At 46.5% G+C, this 24,297-nt stretch overlaps 1 protein-coding gene across 2 annotated transcripts in view; it reads left to right on the top strand.

The window, feature by feature from the left end:
* ADCY9 (adenylate cyclase 9) overlaps positions 1–24,297 on the top strand; it is a 121,465-nt gene that overhangs the window by 84,284 nt on the left and 12,884 nt on the right. For both annotated transcript variants that reach the window (XM_082428680.1, XM_082428679.1), the window contains exons 4-9: positions 5,120–5,224; positions 6,714–6,931; positions 11,283–11,385; positions 14,179–14,387; positions 17,577–17,736; positions 24,120–24,268. In XM_082428680.1, the coding sequence (XP_082284806.1) occupies positions 5,120–5,224; positions 6,714–6,931; positions 11,283–11,385; positions 14,179–14,387; positions 17,577–17,736; positions 24,120–24,268 (944 nt within the window). The remainder of the gene's footprint in view (positions 1–5,119; positions 5,225–6,713; positions 6,932–11,282; positions 11,386–14,178; positions 14,388–17,576; positions 17,737–24,119; positions 24,269–24,297) is intronic.

Genomic DNA, 24,297 nt, shown 5'->3' with positions numbered 1-24,297 from the left:
CAGCCAGCACACTCCTTAGCTCGGAGAGTCCTCTGTCCTGGAGACCTTAGCTGGTCTTGGTGAAGCTCCCCTTTGTGCCGGTGTCCAGTGGTGCCACTTAAAGGAACCAGGAGGTGGCCATAACTGCTTGGGTCACTTCAGGGGAACAAGGCAGAGGAGATCAAAGTGCCAGGATTATTCCTGGGTCCTCTTTGTGCCAGGAAAGGAGGCCAGAGAGAGGCTGCATGGTGGTCAGGGGCCAGGAGCCCCGCAGTCTGACCCCCGCTGTTGACAGTCACTTCTGCCTTGCAGCGTCGATATGAGGATTAATGGAGATCAGGTGCACGAGACCGTGGGCATGGCGTGGATAAGGACCTGACAGTGTTCGTTGGCACGTCCTGGGCACTGAGGCGTTTCCACATCGTGGCAGCCGCTCTCATTAGAACAGTAGCTTTGACCCACTGTGTCTGCAGAGGGGCTGCCCTACAAGTCAGTTGCTCAGTTTGGGCGTGCCCCGCAGAGTCCCCAGAATCTAAACCCCTCTTCCTGGTAAGGGCTTCTTGGGGTCTGAGATGACAGCAGCTGCTCAGGGGGAGAGACGGGCCTTTAATGGGTTGACAAACATTTCACAGAGGTATCTGCTTGGCAAAAACCAGTATGTGAGACGTTTTAACCTGATTAAAACGAAGCTGGAAATAGTTAAAGGAAAGTTGCTCGGGGGAGGGGGTGGACAAACCCACCCACCGTCCCACTGTTGCTTGGCGGGACCCCCGTGGAGCACAAGAGGCTCCCCCTACAGATCGAGGGAATGTCGAGATATGAGAAAGTTTCCATCAGGGCAGACAGATTTCTCTAAAGTTTTTGTTTCATTTGTTTTTAAGTTAGAATCAGTACAGTTTCCCCCAGAAAAGGAAAGTAGCTGAGGAAGAAACAGAATGACAAAGAGCCACATCTTCACAGTACAACGAAATGATCTGCTGCTGGGTCCCTGTGCTGCAGGAACCACCCTGCCACAGGAGGGCCTGGGTCCACAGCTGGCATCCTCCCCAACCCCCGGTCCCCACTCCCTGGATGAAGCTGCTGTGAGTGTGCGGAGTGAGCACCGTTCAGACCATTAGGAGTCCTCACGGATCCTACTCTACCCCGGGGCTCCCTGAGCACAGTCTCCTAGACCGTTGTGAGCATCCGGGCTCTGACAACACACGTCCTTGCTCCCTGAGGTTCTTTTGTGGGCAGCTCTGCGGGACGTGCATTAGAATGGGGTACAGGCCCCGCAGCCTCTGTTTGCCAAAAGGGTGTAGCCTTGAGCTGCCCATCTGTGAAGAGCCCTGCCCCCGGCCCCCTGAGATCAGCCCGGTCCCCACGGGCAGTCCCAGTCCCCACTGGCCCTCCCACCCCTTCCTTCACAGCCAAGACCTGTCAGAGAGGGGATGCAGTGTCTGACTGGGGTGGCCTTGACTCCTGTCCAGGGACTCCTTTGCAGCGGGTGTATGCTCTCTGATGTCCGATAGGTTTGAGAGTCACTTTTGCATATTTGTGGCTCTAAATGCATGAAACATCATCCATATGCAAAGCCAGCACACCGTGAGGAATTCCTAAGAAGCAGATGGCCTGTTCTTCAAGTGCATCAGGTGTACTTGAGGAGAGGAAGATACTTAGGAGCAAGCTGATGCCAAGAGATGCCTGAAAACACAGGGCTGGGCAAGAGCAGACGCCCGGTGGCTGTCCAGTCTGTGATCAAGGACTTTAAATGATTGTATGCACCGGCTTCAGAACCAGAGAGAATAGTGACCCGATGTTTCAGTGTTAAGGACCAGTGTTTACTGAGCACTCCCCAACACTGCAGGCGTGTGTGGAGCCAAGTGTGGTCAATGCACGCACGCTCACACACGCAAGCCCTCACCCACGGCAGACATCGCCCGCCCCCGTGGGTCCCCTCCCTCGGGGCTAGGACGTGGCCTCATCATCCTTCTCAGTTCAACATTCTAGGAGGTCAGTGCCATGGGATTAGAGCTGATCTAAAATACCTCTGACCGGCCTTACATGTGTCTCCTCATTCTGCCCTTACGATACAATCCCATTTAACAAAGGAGGAAACTGAGGCTCAGAGAGATTCCCATACTATTAAGTGATAGAACAAGGATTCAGTCTGTGACAGTCTGATTTCAAAGCCAGTGCCTTTAATCACTGTGTTACACTTGTTCTGTAGACTTAACGTTTGAAAAGTGGTCAGAGAGGGCTTCCCTGGTGGTGCAGTGGTTAAGAATCCACCTGCCAATGCAGGGGTCACCGGTTCGAGCCCTGGTCCGGGAAGATCTCACACGCTGCAGAACGACTAAGGTCGTGCACTTCAACTACTGAGCCTGCGCTCTACAGCCTGCGAACCACAACTACTGAGCCTGCGTGCCACAACTACTGAAGCCCGTGCGCCTAGAGCCTGTGCTCAGCAACAAGAGAAGCCACCTCAATGAGAAGCCCGCACACCACAACGAAGAGTAGCCCCTGCTCGCCACAACTAGAGAAAGCTTGTGCGCAGCAATGAAGATCCAACACAGCCAAAAATAAAATAAATAAATAAATAAATAAAGACTTTAAAAGAAAAAAAAAAAGTGGTCAGAGAATCTGTTCACTATTCCATCGTGTCTTTACGAGATTGGTGACAGACAGTCCCTGGAGCCTAAGGGTTTGGCTCAGAGGGTCTCAACCCTCCACACCCCCCCTGCCGCTCCAGGCTGTATCCATCCTACCCCTGGGCCATCAGTTGGCCCCTGAAAAGGCTGTGTTTCCCTAGAGAAGCAAGCCTGCCACCGCTACCACCACCAAAGCCATTTACACACACACACACACACACACACACACACACACACACACACACACCTGCCAGGGAGGACCTTGGGAATCTTGCTGGCCTGTCACGTGGACGCACGCACTTTTTTCTGGGGGTGGAGGAGTCACTTCATGTGTGTGGTAGTGGATTTTTTTTTCCACTTGAGAAGATCATTGGCCCCATTGGCAACATGTTCTGAAGTTTAACTCAGTCAATACCAAGAGGTGCTTTAAAATAATTTTACTGTATGCCATTGACAATTAGAGCATCTTGCCCCTGTTAATAATGCCAGTTTTTTCCGAGCTACAAGCAGATTTTACCTAGGTACTGCTGTTTGCTTGGACATGATACTCCCTGATTTGGCCAGCTCTTTTGGCATGTATATTTTCACTTCTTGAATGAATACGAACATTCGAATTTAATGGGTGCATTGCGTCAGATTCCCAAATTACACAACTCTTTAGAATCTTTATTTCTTTTATTGAATACAGTACAGGCCTGAAATCTAACTTAGGATGTGATCTGGGTTATATCCTTGCCCTAAGGCACTAAGTGACATTTATTTTATTTAAATTTTATTATTTAAAATTTCTGAAACAATATCTAGCCTCCTACAGTGTATTCCAGTGCTTAACGATTCTTACGCTAGGAAATTGTTTTCGAAGCCTAATAAGTCTGTCTTCTCCCCTGGATGCTGTCAGTTGCTATCTCAGTGGTGGTTGATTATCTCAGTGGTCTAGATTACCAGATCATATTAATAATAAGAGCACATTTATTAAGGATACACTGAGCGCCAGGAGCAATGCTAGGCTTTCTACATGCGTATTCATAAATCCTTACAATATGTCTTCAAGAAAAGTGTTTTCACTCTCATTTCACACAGGAGAGAACCGAGGTGAGGGATTTGAACAGGGGTCTCCAAACCAGTAAGGAATCGAGGATTTGAACCCTGGTTTGTGAGAAACGAAAGCCTTGCCCTTTCTACTATCTGTGGTGGTACTTTTTTTTTTTTTTTATTGAAGTATAGTTGCTGTACAATATTATATAAGTTACAGAAGTACAATATAGTGATGGACAATTTTTAAATGTTATGCTCCATTTGTAGTTATTGTAAACTACTGTCTGTATTCCCTGTGTTGTACTATACGTGGCGGTGTTGAGTCTTGCCTTGTCTTTTCTAGGTCAGCTAATTCCCGCAAATGAATAAGAAGGGCTGGGTCTGTAAGCTCCTCCCTCCGATTGTCCTGCTTTATGAGAACAGCTCACCTTCATAGAGAGCTTGAGAACCTTCGCTTAGTGTTTGAGTGTGGGTTGGTGGCTAGTTTGTTTAACAACAGCTTTATTGAGATATAATCCACCCCTTTAAAGTGTATAATTCGGTGGTTTTTAGTATGTTTGAAAGGTTGTACAACCATCACCACGGTCAGTTTTAGAACATTTTCATCACCCCAAAAAGAAACCCCACACCAGTTAGAGTCACTCCCCATTCCCTTGTGTCCCTCACCACTGGCAACCACTAATCTCCTTTCTGTCACTGTGGATTTGCCTTTTGTGGATATTTTATACAGATGGAATCCCACCATTTGTGGCCTTTTGTGTCTGGCTTCTTTCACTGAATGAGTTTTCAAGGTTCATCCACGTTGTCACGTGTGTCAGTGCTTCATCCCTTTGGATAGCTGAGTAATGTTTTGTTCTGTAGATATACCCCATTTTGTTGATCCATTCATCTGCTGATGGACATCTGAGTTGTTTCTCCTAAAAAGTAGAAGCTGTTAGGGCACATTCACGTACAGGTCTTTGTGTGGTTTATTTTCCATTTTCATGCTGCCAGTTCTTTTTTTCTGGCTGTGTTGGGTATTCGTTGCTGTGCGCGGGCTTTCTCTAAGTGCGGCGAGTGGGTGCTACTCTTCATTGCGGTGCGCGGGCTTCTCATTGTCGTGGGTTCTCTTTGTGGCAGAGCATGGGCTCTAGGTGTGCGGGCTTCAGTAGTTGTGGCGCGTGGGCTCAGTAGTTGTGGCTCGCAGGCTCAGTAGTTGTGGCGCACGGGCTTAGTTGCTCCACGGCATGTGGGATCTTCATGGACCAGGGCTCGAACCTGTGTCCCCTGCGTTGGCAGGCGGATTCTTAATCACTGCACCACCAGGGAAGCCCCAGCCAGTTCATTTTTAACTCATCTTGAGTGGTTTGGTAAGCCTTCCATTTGGTTGCGCCGTTCTGTGTGACAGCAAATTGCAACAGCAGCTGACTTGTTTGAATCACGTAGTGAGGTCATGTTGCCTGAGTGAGCTCCTACGGTCTGTGTTTCTCTCGTAGACCTGCCCGTCGTGCAGAATCACATTTGCTCCCAAATTGGAAGCTGGCGCTGAAGGCGGAGCAGTCCAGAATGGCTGTCAGGAGGAGCCCAAGAACAGCACCAAGGTAACCCGCTCTGGGCTGTGGTCCCTGTCAGTGCCTCTCCTGGTGCACCCACCTGAGAGGACATCCTGTCTGGTCAGCTTCTCAGTTCCGAGGGCAACTCCTCTTGGGTGACACCACTGCATACCTTCGAGTCCTCTGGGTTTTGAACAGACTGATAAAGAGCAGGATGGATGCTGACCTGCATGGGATACCCTGACGGGCAGTGAGACCTGCAGGGCTGGAAGCTGGACTCAACGGCTGGTGGGATGTGGATGTGGAAGGAGAAGAGGGGAACCCTTAGGGTGAGAGGTGGGGCGTGAGGAGGGCTTGGGTTAGGCCAGCAGCAAGGACAGTGCAGAGAAGTCTCGCCTGGAGACCAGACCCAGGAGCCTCCAAGCAAGCTTCTGAGTCAGGCGACTCTCCAGGGAGGCGCAAATCTGTCATCCTCACCCTCAGATCGTTGGCCCACGGGCCTGCATGATGCTGGGTCATTCCACATCGTTTGTGTCGAGTCACCCCTTCTTTTTGTTTAATTGGAGTACAATTGTTTTACAATGTTGTGTTAGTTTCTGCTGGACAACGAAGTGAATCAACTGTATGTATACATATATCCCCTCCCTCTTGAGCCCGCCTCCCATCTCCCCATCCCACCCATCTAGGTCATCACAGAGCACCAAGCTGAGCTCCCTGTGCTATACAGGAGGTTCCCACTAGCTGTTTACACACATATAGTGTGTATATGTCAATCCTAAAAACCCAAAGCATCCCACCCTCCCCTTCCCCCACTGTGTCCACATGTCCGTTCTCTATGTCTGTGTCTCTGTTTTTGCCCTGGAACTAGGTTCATCTGTACCATTTTTCTAGATTCCACATATATGCATTAATATACGATATTTGTTTTTCTCTTTCTGACTTATTTCACTCTGTATGACAGACTCTAGGTCCATCCACATCTCTACAAATGACCCAATTTCATTCCTTTTTATGGCTGAGTAATATTCCATTGTATATATGTACCACACCTTTTTTATCCATTCATCTGTCAATGGACATTTAGGTTGCTTGGGGTGACTGATTATTAGAGAAATGCAAATCAGTCACCCCTTCTTAAGCCACAGCCCTTACAGCTCTGGGTTTCCTTTCCCTGGATCCACCCCTGCGCTTCCTTCGAGTCTTCCTGGCTTCTGGAATGCTGGTTCTGTGGTCAGGAAACTCTGGGAGCCTCCCCAACTCCTGCCTTAGCCTTCCCCCTGACCTCCTTACCGGCTCTTCCCATGACACCACTGTCCTGGGCGCCTGGAGGTGTGTTTGGAGGAGCCAGGGGGAATGGGGAGAAGCAGACCGGCAGAGAGGCAGAGCGCTCGGGTTAGAGCAGAGATCCAAAGGTGCAGGTTGTGGTGTGCGGGGCGCAGTCCAGGGGGCTCCAGTATGGCCGTGTTATGGGGGATAGTGCTGCTGCATCTCACGCCTCAGCCTCTGTGTCTGCCCCCACCCCCTTATCCTGACACAGGCTTCTGGAGGACCCAGTTCCAAAACGCAAAACGGACTGCTGAGCCCTCCCCCGGAGGAGAAGCTCACCAACAGTCAGACCTCCCTGTGTGAGATCTTACAGGAGAAGGGAAGGTGGACAGGTGTGAGCTTGGACCAGTCAGCCCTCCTTCCGCTGAGGTTCAAGAACATCCGGGAGAAGACGGATGCCCATTTTGTTGATGTTATCAAGGAAGACAGGTAAGATGCAGCCACCTGCCTCAAAGCAAAGATTTGCAGGTAGAAGCTCCCCCTTTTCTGAGTCACCTCACCCCCCACGCATTTGCCTTCCATTGTCAGTGTATTTTGAAATAATTTGAAACTTACAGAAAAGTGGCATGAATAATACAAAAGATTCTCTTTACACCCTTTGCCCGATTTACCAACTTTTAACATTTTACTCTGCTTGTTTTATTCTCCTCTCTCTCCCTGTGAAATTTATTGTTTTTTTTCTGAACCATTTGACAGTAAGTTAGACACATCGTGCTCTCTACCCCTTAAAACTGTGTTTCCTGAAAACAGGGGTGTTCTTGCACATGATCATAGCTACCTACTTAAGGAAATTTAACACTGATGAGGTGTTTTACCCAGTCTGCGGTTCCTATTCCGGTTTTGTTGGGTGGTCCCACGTGTCCCCCATAGCACGGTAGAGAATCACATGCTGCACCATTCGGTTGTCAGGCCTCTTCAGTCTTTAAATCTGGGGCAGTTCCTCAGCCATTCTTGATCTTCCATGACATAGACATTTTTGAAACATGCAGGCCTGGCTCTTTTATAAGATATTCCTGAAGTTGGATTTGTGTGACATCTCCTCACGATTCTGTCCAGGCTGCTTGTGTGTCCAGATCCCACGGAGGTGACGTGTCTTCTCAGGCACCAGATCCAGAGGCCCATGGTGCCCCCTTTGACCTTCATCGGGGTAGTGATGTTGATCAGCTGGGCGAGTGTTGCCAACTTCTCCAGTCTATACTCATTTTCTCCCTGTGACTAGTTGGCCATCTGTGGGAAGATGCTTTCAGATCATGTAAAGATCCCATTCCTCACCACACTTCCCTAGACTTAATCTCCATTGATGGTTCTTGGTTGAAACCGTCTTTACTATGTTGGTCAAAATGGCAGTTTTCCTGCTTCAGCGCTGACTGTGCATTTATCATTTGGGGCTTGGCATTCTGCAGTAAAGAAGAGCTCCTCCCCACTTATTACTTAACGTATCCATCTATAGATTTATAAATCCATATAAACCCTCATGGAGTCCTGATTTACTTAACAGGACATCATTTATCACTGTCCTAATTAGAGTTTGATGCTCTAGTTGTCCCGAATCTGGCCTTTGGGAGCCTCCCTTCAGGCTGGCTCCTGTGTCCTTTCGACACGGCTCCTTCATTTGTTTTGAGTGATTTCTTACTTTCCAGCACAACAGGCTCATTTTATATCTTCCCTGCCCCAGCTCAGGAATCAGCCGTTTCTCCAAAGAGCCCTGGCTCCTTTTAGTGACAAACGGTATTTACATATGTTAGTTATTAATGTTTGATTTAATGTCATTGCAGTCAAAGACATACACTATGTGACTTCATTCCTTTTACATTTATTGAAACTTGTTCTGTGGTCTCACATGTGGTCTGTTTTGGTAAACATACCATGTGCGTTTGAAAGAATGCATATTTTGCATTCTCAGGATGTTGTGATCCATAAACCTCAATTAGGTCCACGTGGTTGGCAGTAATGTTCAGATCATCTGTCTCTTTACTGACTTTTTTGTCTCTTGTTCTATCACTTATTGAGATAGGGATGTTAAAATCTCCAGCTGTGGTTGTGGAATTGTCTGTGTCTCTCTGTAGTCCTGACAATTTTTGTTTCAGGTATTTTGAAGCTCTTTTTTAGGTACATGCACATTTATGAGTGTTATATATCCCTGGTAAATAATCTTTTTATCATTTTGAAGTGTCTCTCTTTGTGCCCAGTAATACTCTGTCTTGAAGACTGCTTTATCGGATATTAACATAGTCACTCTAGCCTTCTTATTCTTACTGTTTGCATGCTACATCATTTTCCATTTAAAAAAATTCTAACCTGGGTCTTTATATTTGAAATACATCTCTTTTGGGTCTTGCTCCTTAAATCATTCTGACAATCTCTGCCTTTTTTATTATATTTTAATATATTTATTTGCTTTTTAGCCATACCTCTTTGCATTATTTTTCTTTTAATGGTTGCTCTAGGCAGTCTTTTATTTTTATAGTCTTCTTATAGTTAATGTTGCATCATTTCACTTTTTTTCTTTTTATAAATTTATTTATTTGTTTATTTTTGGCTGCGTTGGGTCTTCGTTGCTGTATGCAGGCTTTCTCTAGTTGCAGTAAGCGGGGGCTACTCTTCGTTGTGGTGCGCGGGCTTCTCATTGCGGTGGCTTCTCTTGTTGCAGAGCATGGGCTCTAGGCATGTGGGCTTCAGTAGTTGTGGCTCAAGGGCTCAGTAGTTGTGCCTCGTGGGCTCTAGAGTGCAGGCTCAGTAGTTGTGGTGCACGGGCTTAGCTGCTATGCGGCATGTGGGATCTTCCCGGACCAGGGCTCGAACCTGTGTCCCCTGAATTGGCAGGCGGATTCTTAACCACTGTGCCACCAGGGAAGTCCCTGTATCATTTCATTTTAAATGTAGAAATCTTACAACTGTATAGGTACATTACTCTCTTCTCATTCCTTATGTTACAGTTTTCACATGTATTATATCCATATACATTATAAACCCCAACCTCCAATTCAACCTCTTGGTAATCTCAGGTTGGTCTCTATTGATTGCTTTTTTGTTGAGGATGGCTCATGGTTTCCTGTTTCCTTGTTTGTCTAGTAATTTTGAATTGCATTGTGCACATTATGTACAATGGTTAGAAAATCTGGATTCTGTTACATTCCTTTGAAGAATATCAACTTTTTGTTTGTTTTAGTAGACAGTTAACTCATCTGAACTCAAACACCAAACTCTGTCTCCCCTGAGGTGGGCAGCCACTATTCCTTCAGCCTTAATTAGGCTTGTAGTCTGCCATGCACATGTGTATTTCAAGGGTCAGCCAGAGATTCGAGCAGAGCCTATATGCAGAATTTGGGGCTCCCCCTTCTCTGGTCCTCTCTCTCTGGAATGTCCAACCTCATTTTCCATTGGTGGGCATGCTAAACTCTATTTTCTGGTTTTCCAGGTCAGTAAAACTGTAGTTTTTCTGAGTTTTAGCCATCCTACACGTGGTGCTGACTAGTGACTCTCTTTAGGCAAAAAAGAAAAGAAAAAAAAAAATACCCCACAAGAAATTCAACCTGTTCCAAGTGTGGCTTTCCTCCATTTTCTTACTGCTTTGGTCAATTGCCAGTGCCTTCCAGGAGTTGTTTTTATATTTTGTTCAGGGTTTATAGTTGTTATCTGAGAGATGATTGATCTAACAGGAGCTAATCTCCAGTCCCAGAAGTGGAACCTCCCAATATTAATCTCAAATGAGCAGTACATTTTATAGTGTGGATCCTGCCACTTGACTGCAAAAATGAAACCATTACATTTCCTTCTTATAGCTGCTTTGTTGTTTTTCTCTCTGTCCATACTTGCCAAGTGGAGGGGAGGATAGGGGGTCAACATTAGGGGATAGAATTTTCTCTTTTCTAAGTCTGAGAGCCCAGTAAGGTATTGCACACTTAGCACAAAAAGAGAGCCCACTCTGCTTCGGGGAAAGGAGGAACTACAGTGAACCCTACTGTGTGTCAGGCACATGATAGGCTCTTTACATATATCATCAGATTTAATTCTAGTAGTTATTATGTGAGGGAGGGAGACATCCCACAGCTGCATTTGCCTTCTGAAATTATGCTAACATTCCCTTAAATTTATAGTAATTTTCTGCAGGATAAAAAGGATATGACTATTTGCTAGCAGTCCGTAAAAGAATGAAAGAGTCACGTAAAGCAGGCTTGATTTCTCTGCTATTAAAATCATTGAGCATTATCATTTTTCAGGTTTCACATGCAATCTGCATATGTGACAATAGCACCAAAATTACACTAACTATAAACACAATTTTGTGATAACAACCTGTTAGCGGTGACAGTGGTAATTACTGTCAGTACTCTGAGTGACAGGACAGCCGGTTCTGAATTATGTTTGCAAGGAAGCCTCCAAATCAACATAAGTACGCTCAGTACAGGGATCTGCTGGTCCTTTGGAAGGGAGCATTTTATGGAACAAAAAAGCTGCTGCCTCCTTCTATTCTAATTCTGGACGTTAGGAAGATGTTTTCAAAAGCACGGTTCTGATGATGTGTTATATTAATGGTGAATGGGCATTCTTTCGTGGAGGTGAAACCTAAAATGGGATTATGTTTAGAAGCATGAAGGACTTTCCAGAGACATGTTCTAAAAGGGGCAGTTGAGCAATGTCTGTTGTATGGTGACTTTTAGGTACAGCTTTTGTGACACGCTTCACAAATGGCGTTTCAGTAGGTAACTGTGATCTTCTGATAAAATAAATATAACGATTGTGCTGCACGTTGATTGATTGCATTTATCGTCTCTTCTAGCCTGATGAAAGATTATTTTTTTAAGCCACCCATTAATCAGTTCAGCTTGAACTTCCTGGATCAGGAGCTAGAACAAGCCTACAGGACCAGCTATCAAGAAGAGGTGCGTGGCTCCTTATAATTTTACCAAAGACATGCGTCGTTTTCACTGCACAGTTCACGATTAGTCTTGTGCTTTGGAGGCCATTTTTGTTTTCCTGAGTGACAGGAAATTGACGGCTCATATTGATTTCCCACAGTCCATAAGCCCTAAATTTCACCTGTATGTGAATTTATCTCCACAAGGGAGAAAACCCCAAATCTCTCTACAACAACCCAGGCTTGTCATCTCCCGGTCCCTCTCCTCCGCAGCTGGTGCATCCCCAGGCGCCCTTGGCCGTGCTCCAGCCCCTGGAGGCCTAGTACCGGGTGAGAGGGGTGATGGGGGAGCTCCAGCCCCATCTATTCTCTGCTCTCAAGCAGGATTTCTCCCCCTGTTCCCTGTCGGCTTTCTTCCTACTGAAATGGGACAAGAGCTGAGAGGGCTTTCATCTTGCTCCGCTCTCCCGCCTGCTTTGGTGCTGAGCCCTCCTCCACTGCCCCTCCCCTGCCTTAACTCCTGTTGTCCTGTAACTCTCAGCCCAAACATCACTTCCTCTAAGAAACTTTCCCAGACCCCAGACTGGATTTTTTCCCCCGTTATACTGTTTCTCCGCAGCTGCATCCCAGTTTGTAATCTCTTCTTGTGGGACTGTTGAATCGTATGCCTCCCCCTGGACTCTCCACTCTGGGAGGCAGGACCCTGTCTCTCATCTCCACTCTACGTGGCTTCCAGTCCCCACACCCACAAGTGCTCAGTAGAGCTTGGTGGAAACGATGAATAAATACGAGAACCTAGAGCCTGGTTTGAGTTCCAAGAAGCCAGCTCCCTGCATTTTTCCCAAATCTAACCCAGCTTAGTGTTCCAAGGTCAAAAATGCATACCCTCCCAACCCCAGAGCCAGAAGGATTTCTCATTCGACTCCATTCGTTCATCCAGCAGATCATCCCTCAGTGTCTGTTACATCCAGGCCCTGACCAACCCCAGGAGTCCTGGTGAACCAGACAGGGCAGTTCATGCCTGTGGGGTTGAGTTTCGTCAGCCTCCTGGGTGGTGAATATCCGTTAATATCCCAGGCGAGGCTCCTCTCGTGGACTTGGGAGTTGGTTGGTTGGTGCCTTTAAGGCAAAACAGCAACCTTAATCCTCACAGCAACCCTTCAAGGAAGCTTATGATTATCCCCATTTTACCAAAAGAAAGCCGAGGCCAGGAAAGGCCGAGTGGCCGAGATCCCGTCGCTAGGATTGGGCACCCGCCTGATTCAGGGCCAGGAGCTCCCACCCACTCCCGGTGCTGAGTACAGAGCCTCCCCAGCGGAGGGCACAGGTCACCAAATGCTCACTGAGCATCTGCTCCGCCGGGTCCTGCTCCTGGGGCTGGGGTGTAGCGTCGACAGACACAGGGAAGCAGTAACTCGGCAGAAATGAGAATCCAGACCCAGGGGCCCCGTAATGGCCACAGAGCACACCAACCCCAGGTTGAGGGCCCAGAAGGAGCCCGTGTTAGTGGGAGGACTAGCAATTAACTGAATTAAGGAACGTTCCAGAGGGGGGCCAGCACCTGCAAACTTAACCTTGGAGATAAGACAGAGCCTGGGTGCATCCAGGGAGCTGTGGGCGCTTCTGTCTGGCAGACGGGGTGGAAGTGGCAGGTGGGCAGGGGCCCGATGACAGCTTCCCACACTGTGGACGTTATGCTAAAGGCCAGGGGAGCCATTGAAGGATCCAGAACAGGCGTTGGCACCGTCAGACTGTGTTGTATAAAGGTCACGTGGCTGAGCTGTAGGTAATGGGAGTAGATGAGCCCGGAGGCCTGGGGAGCAGGTGGGACACTATCCCTGAACCACAGGGCCAGCTGGCGAGGACGGGAGCGATGCAGAAACAGTGAGAGGCTCCAAGCCGCCCCCACATTAGGCCCCTGCCGCACTTTGTGATTTCCCATCTAAGCATCCCCAGTACCCATAAAGTGCAGGGTCCCATTTTATCCCTCTTTCCAGATAAGGAAATGGAGGCACAGGGACAGTAGGTGACATGATCAAGATGCCACAGCCCCTGGCCGGGCTCCTCCTTGGCTGTGTGACCTCGAGTGGCCACCTCACCTCAGCCTCCCAGCCTGTGCCCTGAGATTGGGAGCATTTCCTCCTTGAGGTCGTGCCCCCAAAGGGTCCACATGGTGCCTGGAACCAGTCTCTCTCAGACTCTGGTGTTGTCGTCATTTTCTCCCTCCTTCCCGTGATTTCCTGACATGATGTGCATGTCGCTTTGTTACACTGATGACACCACCCATCTCAGACTCCTGTCTGTCCCACCATTAGGCCATGAGCCCCCAAGCGGGTTGTTGCATGCCTGCCCTCGAGCCCTGCACAGCGTCCAGGCCCAGAGAAGGCTCTTGCTGTCACTGTTGCTATTGACCTCCTACTTCTGTATGAAGCCAGCTTTCACATACCCTGAGCCTGGGACCCAGCGTTCAGTGGAAGCTTCTAGCATGTGGCTTTCCTGCTACTGTCTCTACAGATGCAGAGTCACTGACTTTGCCTGTGGATAGCTCGCCTTTCAGGCTCAGGGCGTCACATGCCTGTGAGAACTTAATTGGTTTGTAACCAGTTGCTGTGTGCCCTTGGACAAGTTTCTTCACTTCTCTGTGCCTCAGTTTCTTCACTGTTAGGTGGGGTAGGAGACGGCCTGCCTGAAGCACTACTCACCCCGTACCTGGTCCGCAGGAGGCAAGTGCTCAGCAAGCATCTGCTGTTTTTTCCGCCTGGGTTATACTTCTCCAGGAGGATACATCAGCAGCATCTGTTCACACTCCCCCCAACAGGTTATAAAGAATTCTCCCGTGAAGACTTTTGCCAGTGCCACCTTCAGCTCCCTCCTGGATGTGTTTCTGTCGACAACAGTGTTTCTGATTCTCTCCATCACCTGCTTCCTGAAGTATGGGGCCGCCTCCACGCCACCCCCGCCGGCTGCCCTGGTGGTCTTCGGAGCAGCCCTGCTTCTGGAGGTCCTGTCCCTCGTGGTCTCCGTCAGGTAAAGGCCCACCTGCAGGGCTGCCCAGCTGTTAGCCTTTAGCTCCCTCTGCTGGTGGAACAGCTGTCTCCATAACCCATTTCGGGGGCGGTCCTCTTTTCTTCCCTCCCCCAGCCTGCTTCACTGGCTCCTCCCTCACCAACCCGGGCCCTCAGCACAGGTGGGCACTCACCTTACCAGTGGGTCATTGTCCTCTGCAGCCCTACTGCCACCAGCTAGTCTGCTGATTTCCCAAATCAGATACTTAAAGAGAGAAAGTGGGAAGATAGGGAATAAGAAAGCAGGGCAGAGAAAGAAAAGAGGTAGGTGGACAGGGTACAGCTGGTAGGGGGCTGCCAGCACATCAGCAGGTGCCTCTCTTGAATGTAAGGGTGAAACCATAAACCCCTAGAGGAAAGCACAGGCCCAGGTCTTCACGAGCTCGGATCAGGCAACGCTTTCTTAGATACGACATGAAAAGCACAAGCAACCAAGGAAAAAATAGTTAAGATGGACTTCATCAAAATTTAAAACTTTCATGTTTCAAAGAACACCATCATCACTTTTCACCCCAAAGAGAAAGAGAACCTACAGGATGGAAGAGCGTATTTGCAAATCATATCCGTGACAAGGGTCTAATATCTAGAATGTTAGCTCAATAATAAAAGGACAGTCATCCCATTTAAAAATGGACAGAGTGTCCGAAGAGACAGCAGAGTCCCTCTGGGAGGCTGGGCCCTCCGCACCAGCCCAGCCTGCCTTCAGTTTCAGGCTCCACCCCACTCAGGAAGCTCACAATGTTTCTACTGATACAAACAGGGCCTCCACTCATGCTGGGTCCTTGCACCAGGCCCACCGCCTTCCTCCAGCCCTGTCCTCTCAGCAGGACAGCCCCACACTGGGGATCGGAGAGAAATGGGGTAAAGGGCCCTGACCTTGAGTTTCTACTCCTCCCCAACATCCCAGGACAGGAAACCACAGCTTCAGATCTGGCCCTGAGACTCCCAAATGCAAGATCCCTCCCTTTGAAATGGATGAGCTGGACACCTGCCCCCTCCCTTCCACGCTCACCCCCTCCCCCCTAACTCCTCACTGAGGCCCGTTCAGCCCTTTGCCAAGGGCTTTCTCTGGCTGCCAGGGGCTCTTCCCTTCCCTCCTCCTCCTCCTCCCAGTGGAGAGAACTCTAAGGCGCATCCTCGCCATCTCCCCAGATTCGCCACCAGCGTGGAGCTGCATTGCCCGCAGCAGGTGACTCCTCCCCAGCACAGCCCTCCCCTGGGCCTGCCTCCATCCATGTCTCCACAAGCTGCCTGGGACCCACTTCCAAACGAACTGCGCCCTCTGTGGGCCTGCCCTGGGCCTGCCCTGGGCCTGGGGACACCCTAAGGGACCAAAACAAGGCATCCTCTGGCCCCTAGTCTTTTTTTCTTCTTAAAACAAGCTTTATTGTGATATAACTCACAAATAATAAGTTCACTCATAAGTGTACAATTCACAGATTTTTAATAAACTTACAGAATTGTGCAAACGTCACCACCATATGATTTTAGAACATTTCTGTCACCCCAAAGAAAAGCCAGTACCCACTTCCAATCACTCCCCTCCCTGCCCTGAGTTTCTGTCCGATGCGGGGCCCACAACTGGTTAAGGCTCTTAATCCCTCTGAGGCAAGCGTTTTCTCCATATCTTTTCTAAAGAACCCTTTACATGATTGTTCCCTGTTCTTCGGACCCAATTTGAAAAACTCTGGGCTAAGCCATGTTAAGGACTGCAGAGGACTGCAGGCCATGAGGACGCCAGGCCTGGCTGTGCCCGGAGCACCCACGTCTCTGCAGGGCCATTTTGCTCCTGCCCGAGCCTCTGGTGTGATGTCCTTGCCCAGGAGAGGGCGGGGCCTAGGGGATTTCCTCTGGCCCTGCTGAGGGTGGATATGGGACCCTACGTCGATAAGGACCTACACTGGTAACTGAAGGTGTGGACGCCTGGGTGGATGCGAGAGGCCCTTGACAGGCTTTGTGCCTTTGAAGGGAAGGGAAGTGGGCCTGCCCCGCCTGCACCCTCACCGAGGTGTCTTTAGAGGGGGCTGTGTGCATGGGTCTCCCTCCGGAGGCAGACCCCCAGTGCCCTCTCCTCCACCTCCCGCTGCTGGTGACCCAGGGCTTCTTCCTGCAGAGCAGCAGTTCTCGGCCCCACGCACTCAGCTCCCCATTCTCTATGAAAAACGTTTTATGATGCCACATCCCTACCCTGAAGTATAGCCCACCTATACACACAATTTCAGAAGCAATCAATGAGATGCCATCACTCCAATGTGAAGGAGAAATGGCAAGAAAGCCATTTAAAATAATATACGTGTAGCGCTTCACCTCGAATATGCCAGGGCATCGCCACCTGCGCAGCCACGCCAAAGTCGTCAGCTGTTTGCCCTTGTGCACTGATAATATGACAGCTCCCCATGTGGACTGTTATGGGTGTGCAGGTTTGGTGGTATGAGCCCCAGGAGCCTGTGATGTGGTTTCTGAGATGCTGACGACTCTTGGTGGTGTCCCAAATAAAACTACGGGTAATCTTGTTTGGTTTACCCAGTGGCTGCACTCTTGGAAAATTCGGTGTATGTTACTGCCACACAGAAACCACTTTATGTTTGTAAACGAAATGCAGTTAGGCTCTAGGCTGAAGTCATCGTCAGCAGGTTTTCTCTGTCCAGGGGGTGTGTAGCAGTCATGTGGGGCTCAGGGCAGAGCCTCGCTCTACATCATGGGACATCACCCATCCCCAGCTCCTGCCCGTTGGTGCCAGTAGCACCTGCAACCATTGAGGCACCAAAAAAGCCCCACAAAATTCCGAACACCTCCTGAACCACCCACTTGAGACCTCCCTAGAAGCAGGCAGTAACAGGTGACGGGTGACCTTTTTCGGGACCTGTTAGTATTTGCCTGCCTGGTTCTTACATGCTCCATTTAGACTCACAGAGGCCTATGCCTGTCTTTTACAAGCACATCTTATCCGAATGCAGCAAGTAACCTTAAAATATGGTATGGTGAGCTGAGTGAGTCCAGTTTACTTGCCATTGATCAAAAATAAGGGAGGCGGGGGTTCTGCCCACCGCCCACACCAGAGGCCACAGCATAGGCCAGGGTTGGGAGTGGCCCTGGCTGTGGGTCCCCCACCCACAGATACCCCATTTCTCCTTTCTCCCCCCGCTCCCAGGATGGTGTTCTTCCTGGAGGATGTGATGGCTTGTACCAAGCGCCTGCTGGAGTGGATAGCCGGCTGGCTCCCGCGCCATTTCATCGGGGCCATCCTGGTGTCCCTCCCCGCCCTCGCGGTCTATTCACATGTCACCTCCGAATTTGAGACAAACATACACGTAAGTAAAATCTTGGTGATTTTGTGTTGGTGCTCTTCTGGACTCCCTGATCACTTTTTTAAAATATAAGCCTGATGGCTTGGGACGGCAATTTAAATATAGGCCCTTAAAGAGGCGCAAACTCTTTGTCAGTCCTTTGAACTTGTCTTTTTAAAAGACTTGCCTCGGACAGAGGAGCGGGCAGGGAGGTCAGCCCAGGGGCTGCCCTGGGGAGATTCCCTGGTGGACCTGTGTCCTCTCCAACCCCTCTTGGTGTCCCAAATCAGGTTTTTAAAAAATTTATTTTATTTATTTATTTTTGGCTGTGTTGGTTCTTTGTTGCTGCACGCGGGCTTTCTCTAGTTGTGGAGAGCGGGGGCTACTCTTCGTTGCAGTGCGCGGGCTTCTCAATGTGGTGGCTTCTCTTTTTTGTTTTTCGAATTTTATTTTTTTATATAGCAGGTTCTTATTAGTTATCTATTTTATACATATTAGTGTATACATGTCAATCCCAATCTCCCAGTTCATCCCACCACCACCCCCACCACTGCTTTCCCCCCTTGGTGTCCATGTATTTGTTCTCTACATCTCTGTCTCTATTTATGCCGTGCAAACTGGTTCATCTGTACCATTTTTCTAGATTCCACATATATGCGTTGATATATGATATTTGTTTTTCTCTTTCTGACTTACTTCACTCTGTATGACAGTCTCTAGATCCATCCACTTCTCAACAAATGACCCAATTTCGTTCCGTTTTATGGCTGAGTAATATTCCATTGTATATATGTACCACATCTTCTTTATCCATTCGTCTGTCAGTGGGCATTTAGGTTGCTTCCATGACCTGGCTATTGTAAATAGTGCTGCAATGAATATTGGGGTGCATATGTCTTTTTGAATTATGGTTTTCTCTGGGTGTATGCCCAGTAGTGGGATTGCTGGGTCATATGGTAATTCTATTTTTAGTTTTTTAAGGAACCTCCATACTGTTCTCCATAGTAGCTGTATCAGTTTACATTCCCACCAACAGTGCAAGAGAGTTCCCTTTACTCCACACCCTTTCCAACATTTGTTGTTTGTAGATTTTCTGATGATGCCCATTCTAACTGGTGTGAGGTGATACCTCATTGTAGTTTTGATTTGCATTTCTCTAATAATTAGTGATGTTGAGCAGCTTTTCATGTGCCTCTTGGCCATCTGTATGTCTCCTTTGGAGAAATCTCTATTTAGGTCTTCTATTAGGTCTTCATTTTTTGATTGGGTTGTTTGTTTTTTTAATATTGAGCTGCATGAGCTGTTTATATATTTTGGAGATTAATCCTTTGTCCGTTTATTGTTTGCAAATATTTTCTCCCATTCTGAGGGTTGTCTTTTCGTCTTGTTTATAGTTTCCTTTGCTGTGCAAAAGCTTTTAAGTTTCATTGGGTCCCATTTGTTTATTTTTATTTCCATTATTCTAGGAGGTGGGTCAGAAAAGATCTTGCTGTGATTTATGTCAAAGAGTGTTCTTCCTATGTTTTCCTCTAAGAGTTTTATAGTGTCCGGTCTTACATTTAGGTCTTTAATCCATTTTGAGTTTATTTTTGTTTATGGTGTTAGGGAGTGTTCTAATTTCATTATTTTACAAGTAGCTGTCCAGTTTTCCCAGCACCACTTATTGAAGAGACTGTGTTTTCTCTATTATATATCCTTGCCTCCTTTGTCATGGATTAGTTGACCATAGGTGTGTGGGTTTATCTCTGGGCTTTCTATCCTGTTCCATTGATCTATATTTCTGTTTTTGTGCTAGTACCATATTGTCTTGATTACCATAGCTTTGTAGTATAGTCTGAAGTCAGGGAGCCTGATTCCTCCAGCTCCGTTTTTTTCCCTCAAGATTGTTTTGGCTATTTGGGGTCTTTTGTGTCTCCATACAAACTTTAAGATTTTTTTTGTTCTAGTTCTGTAAAAAATGCCATTGGTAATTTGATAGGGATTGCACTGAATCTGTAGATTGCCTTGGGTAGTATAGTCATTTTCACAATATTGATTCTTCCAATCCAAGAACATAGTATATCTCTCCATCTGTTTGTGTCATCTTTTATTTCTTTCATCAGTGTCTTATAGTTTTCTGACTACAGGTCTTTTACCTCCTTCGGTGGGTTTATTCCTAGGTATTTTATTCTTTTTGTTGCAATGGTGAATGGCATTGTTTCCTTAATTTCTCTTTCTGATCTTTTGTTGTTAGTGTATAGGAATGCAAGAGATTTCTGTGCATTAATTTTGTATCCTGCAACTTTACTAAATTCATTGATTAGCTCTAGTTGTTTTCTGGTGGCATCTTTAGGATTTACTATGTATAGTATCATGTCATCTGCAAACAGTGACAGTTTTACTTCTTCTTTTCTGATTTGTATTCCTTTTATTTCTTCTTTTTCTCTGATTGCCAAGGCTAGGATTTCCAAAACTATGTTGAATAATAGTGGCGAGAGTGGACACCCTTGTCTTGTTCCTGATCTTAGAGGAAATGCTTTCAGTTTTTCACCATTGAGAATGATGTTTGCTGTGGGTTTGTCGTATATGGCCTTTATTATGTTGAGGTAGGTTCCCTCTATGCCCACTTTATGGAGAGTTTTTATCATGAATCGGTGTTGAATTTTGTCAAAAGCTTTTTCTGCATCTGTTGAGGTGACCACATGGTCTTTATTCTTCAGTTTGTTAATATGGTGTATCCCATGGATTGATTTGCGTATATTCAAGAATCCTTGCATCCCTGGAATAAATCCCACTTGATCATGGTGTATGATCCTTTTAACGTATTGTTGGATTCTGTTTGCTAGTATTTTGTTGAGGATTTTTGCATCTATATTCATCGGTGATAATGGTCTATGATTTTCTTTTATTGTAGTATCTTTGTCTGGTTTTGGTATCAGGGTGATGGTGGCCTCATAGAATGAGTTTGGGAGTGTTCCTTCCTCTGCAATTTTTTGGAAGAGTCTGAGAAGGATGGGTGTTAGCTCTTCTCTAAATGTTTGATAGAATTCACCTGTGAAGGCATCTGGTCCTGGACTTTTGTTTGTTGGAAGATTTTTAATCGCAGTTTCAATTTCATTACTTGCGATTGGTCTGTTCATATTTTCTGTTTCTTCCTGGTTCAGTCTTGGAAGGTTATACCTTTCTAAGAATTTGTCCATTTCTTCCAGGTTGTCCATTTTATTGGCGTAGAGTTACTTGTAGTGGTCTCTTATGATGCTTTGTATTTCTGCAGTGTCTGTTGTAATTTCTTCTTCATTTCTAATTTTATCGATTTGAGTCCTCTCCCTCTTTTTCCTGATGAGTCTGGCTAAAGGTTTATCAATTTTATTTATCTTCTCAAAGAACCAGCTTTTAGTTTTATTGATCTTTGCTGTTGTTTTCTTTGTTTCTGTTTCATTTATTTTGGCCTTGATCTTTATGATTTCTTTCCTTCTACTAACTTTGGGTTTTGTTTGTTCTTCTTTCTCTAGTTCCTTTAGGTGTAAGGTTAGATTGTTTATTTGAGATTTTTCTTCTTTCTTGAGGTAGGACTGTATTGCTATAAACTTCCCTCTTAGAATTGCTTTTGCTGCATTCCGTAGGTTTTGGATCATCGTGTTTTCGTTATTTGTCTCTAGGTATTTTTTGATTTCCTCTTTGATTTCTTCAGAGATCTCTTGGTTATTTAGTAACGTATTGTTTAGTCTCCATGTGTTTGTGTTTTTTTACATTTTTTTCCCTGTAATTTATTTCTAATCTCATAGCGTTGTGGTCGGAAAAGATGCTTGATATGATTTCAATTTTCTTAAATTTACCAAGGCTTGATTTGTGACTCAAGATGTGATCTATCCTGGAGAATGTTCCATGTGCACTTGAGAAGAAAGTGTAATCTGCTGTTTTTGGATGGAATGTCCTATAAATATCAATTAAATCTATCTGGTCTATTGTGTCATGTAAAGCTTGTGTTTCTTTATTAATTTTCTGTCTGGATGATCTGTCCATTGCTGTAAGTGAGGTGTTAAAGCACCCCACTATTATTGTGTTACTGTCTATTTCCTCTTTCATAGCTGTTAGCATTTGTCTTATGTATTGAGGTGCTCCTATGTTGGGTGCATAAATATTTACAGTTGTTATATCTTCTTCTTGGATTGATCCCTTGATCATTATGTAGTGTCCTTCCTTGTCTCTTATAACATTCTTTATTTTAAAGTCTATTTTATCTGATATGAGTATTGCTACTCCAGCTTTCTTTTGATTTCCATTTGCATGGAATATCTTTTTCCATCCCCTCACTTTCAGTCTGCATGTGTCCCTAGGTCTGAAGTGGGTCTCTTGTAGACAGCATATATACACATCTTGTTTTTGTATCCATTCAACGAGCCTGTGTCTTTTGGTTGGAACATTTAATCCATTCACATTTAAGGTAATTATCGATGTGTATGTTCCTATTACCATTTTCTTAATTGTTTTGGGTTTGTTTTTGTAGGTCCTTTTCTTCTCTTGTGTTTCCCCTTTAGAGAAGTTCCTTTAGCATTTGTTGTAGAGCTGGTTTGGTGGTGCTGAATTCTCTTAGCTTTTGCTTGTCTGTAAAGCTTTTGATTTCTCCATTGAATCTGAATGAGATCCTTGTTGGGTAGAGTAATCTTGGTTGTAGGTTCTTCCCTTTCATCACTTTAAGTATATCATGCCACTCCCTTCTGGCTTGTAGAGTTCCTGCTGAGAAATCAGCTGTTAACCTAATGGAGTTCCCTTGTATGTTATTTGTCATTTTTCCCTTGTTGCTTTTAATAATTTCTCTTTGTCTTTAATTTTTGTCAATTTGCTTACTATGTGTCTTGGCATATTTCTCCTTGAGTTTTTCCTGCCTGGGACTCTGCGCTTCCTGGACTTGGTTGGCTCTTTCCTTTCCCATGGTAGGGAAGTTTTCGACTATAATCTCTTCAAATATTTTCTCAGGTCCTTTCTCTCTCTCTTCTCCTTCTGGGACCCCTGTAATGCGAATGTTGGTGTGTTTAATGTTGTCCCAGAGATCTCTTAGGCTGTCTTCATTTCTTTTCATTCTTTTTTCTTTATTCTGTTCCGCAACAGTGAATCCCGCCATTCTGTCTTCCAGGTCACTTATCCATTCTTCTGCCTCAGTTATTCTGCTATTGATTCCTTCTAGTGTATTTTTTCATTTCAGTTATTGTATTGTTCATCTGTTTGTTTGTTCTTTAATTCTTCTAGGTCTTTGTTAAACATTTCTTGCATCTTCTCGATCTTTGCCTCCATTCTTTTTCCAAGGTCCTGGATCATCCTCACTATCATTATTCTGAATTCTTTTTCTGGAAGGTTGCCTATCTCCACTTCATTTAATTGTTTTTCTGAGGTTTTATCTTGTTCCTTCATCTGGTACATAGTCCTCTGCCTTTTCATTTTGTCTGTCTTTCTGTGAATGTGGTTTTCATTCCACAGGCTGCAGGATTGTAGTTCTTCTTGTTTCTGCTCAGTGGCTTCTCTTGTTCTCTTGTTGAGCATGGGCTCTAGGCACTCAGGCTTCAGTAGTTGTGGCACACGTGCTCTGTATTGTGGCTTGCGGGCTATAGAGCGCAGGCTCAGAAGTTGTGGCACATGGGCTTTGTTGCTCTGTGGCATGTGGGATCTTCCCGGACCAGGGCTCGAACCCATGTCCCCTGCATTGGCAGGCGGATTCTTAACCACTGCGCCACCAGGGAAGTCCCCCAAATCAGTTATTTTCTTACACGTTTTACAAAGAAGCATCTGACCCATGTTTCCAGATGATACAAGGTAATGTGCTATTGTACATCAACTATACTTTATATTTTTTTTAAAAAGTTAAAAAAAAAAAAAAGATGACGTTAGTCTGCAGAACTGGCACAAACAATTGACTGGCACCTGGATCAGCTGCTGTTGATCAGGGAAGGAGCATTCAAGTTAAATCCCATAAAGAGTGAATTCATCCTGCTGTGGAAGATTATATTTTTGGTGCCAGCGAGTATAGCATGAAGTACTGGGTGGGCTGGCTGCATTTGATACTTAAAACCAAATCACATTTCTGCTGACACGCAGCAGGGTGCCTGGAGGACAGGCTTTGGGAGGTAACTGGTTACACGGTGGAAGTTCTCAACCAGGGCAGTCTACCTTTCCTCTCCTCCAACGTGACGTGTGCAATTTGCACACGTCAGGAGAGGAATTTTAGTGCCAGTGAGACTTGTAACCGAAAGCTCTGGTAATTAATCTAATGATTTATGATCTGTCCCTGAAACCACCAGATATTTTGTTAAACAGAAGGACAGGTAAGTGAGCGTGTCGTTTGCTCTCGGGGTGCCCAGGTGGAGGGACGGCAGGTGAGCCCATGTGGCAAGGAGGGAGGCTGGGGTCCTCACCGAGCCTGCCCCTCATTGCAGTCCACCGTGTTCACGGGCTCGGCTGTCCTGATCACCGTGGTGCACTACTGTAACTTCTGCCAGCTCAGCTCCTGGATGAGGTCCTCCTTGGCCACAGTCGTCGGGGCCGGGCCCCTGCTGCTGCTCTACGTCTCCCTCTGCCCCGACAGGTACGTGCACAATGCCCTCCACAGCAGGA

This window comes from Balaenoptera physalus (genome assembly GCF_965194825.1).
Source record: "Balaenoptera physalus genome assembly, chromosome: 16".
NCBI lineage: Eukaryota > Metazoa > Chordata > Mammalia > Artiodactyla > Balaenopteridae > Balaenoptera > Balaenoptera physalus.
Note: the sequence above shows the minus strand (reverse complement) of the source record. Positions and strands in the feature narration are given on the sequence as shown.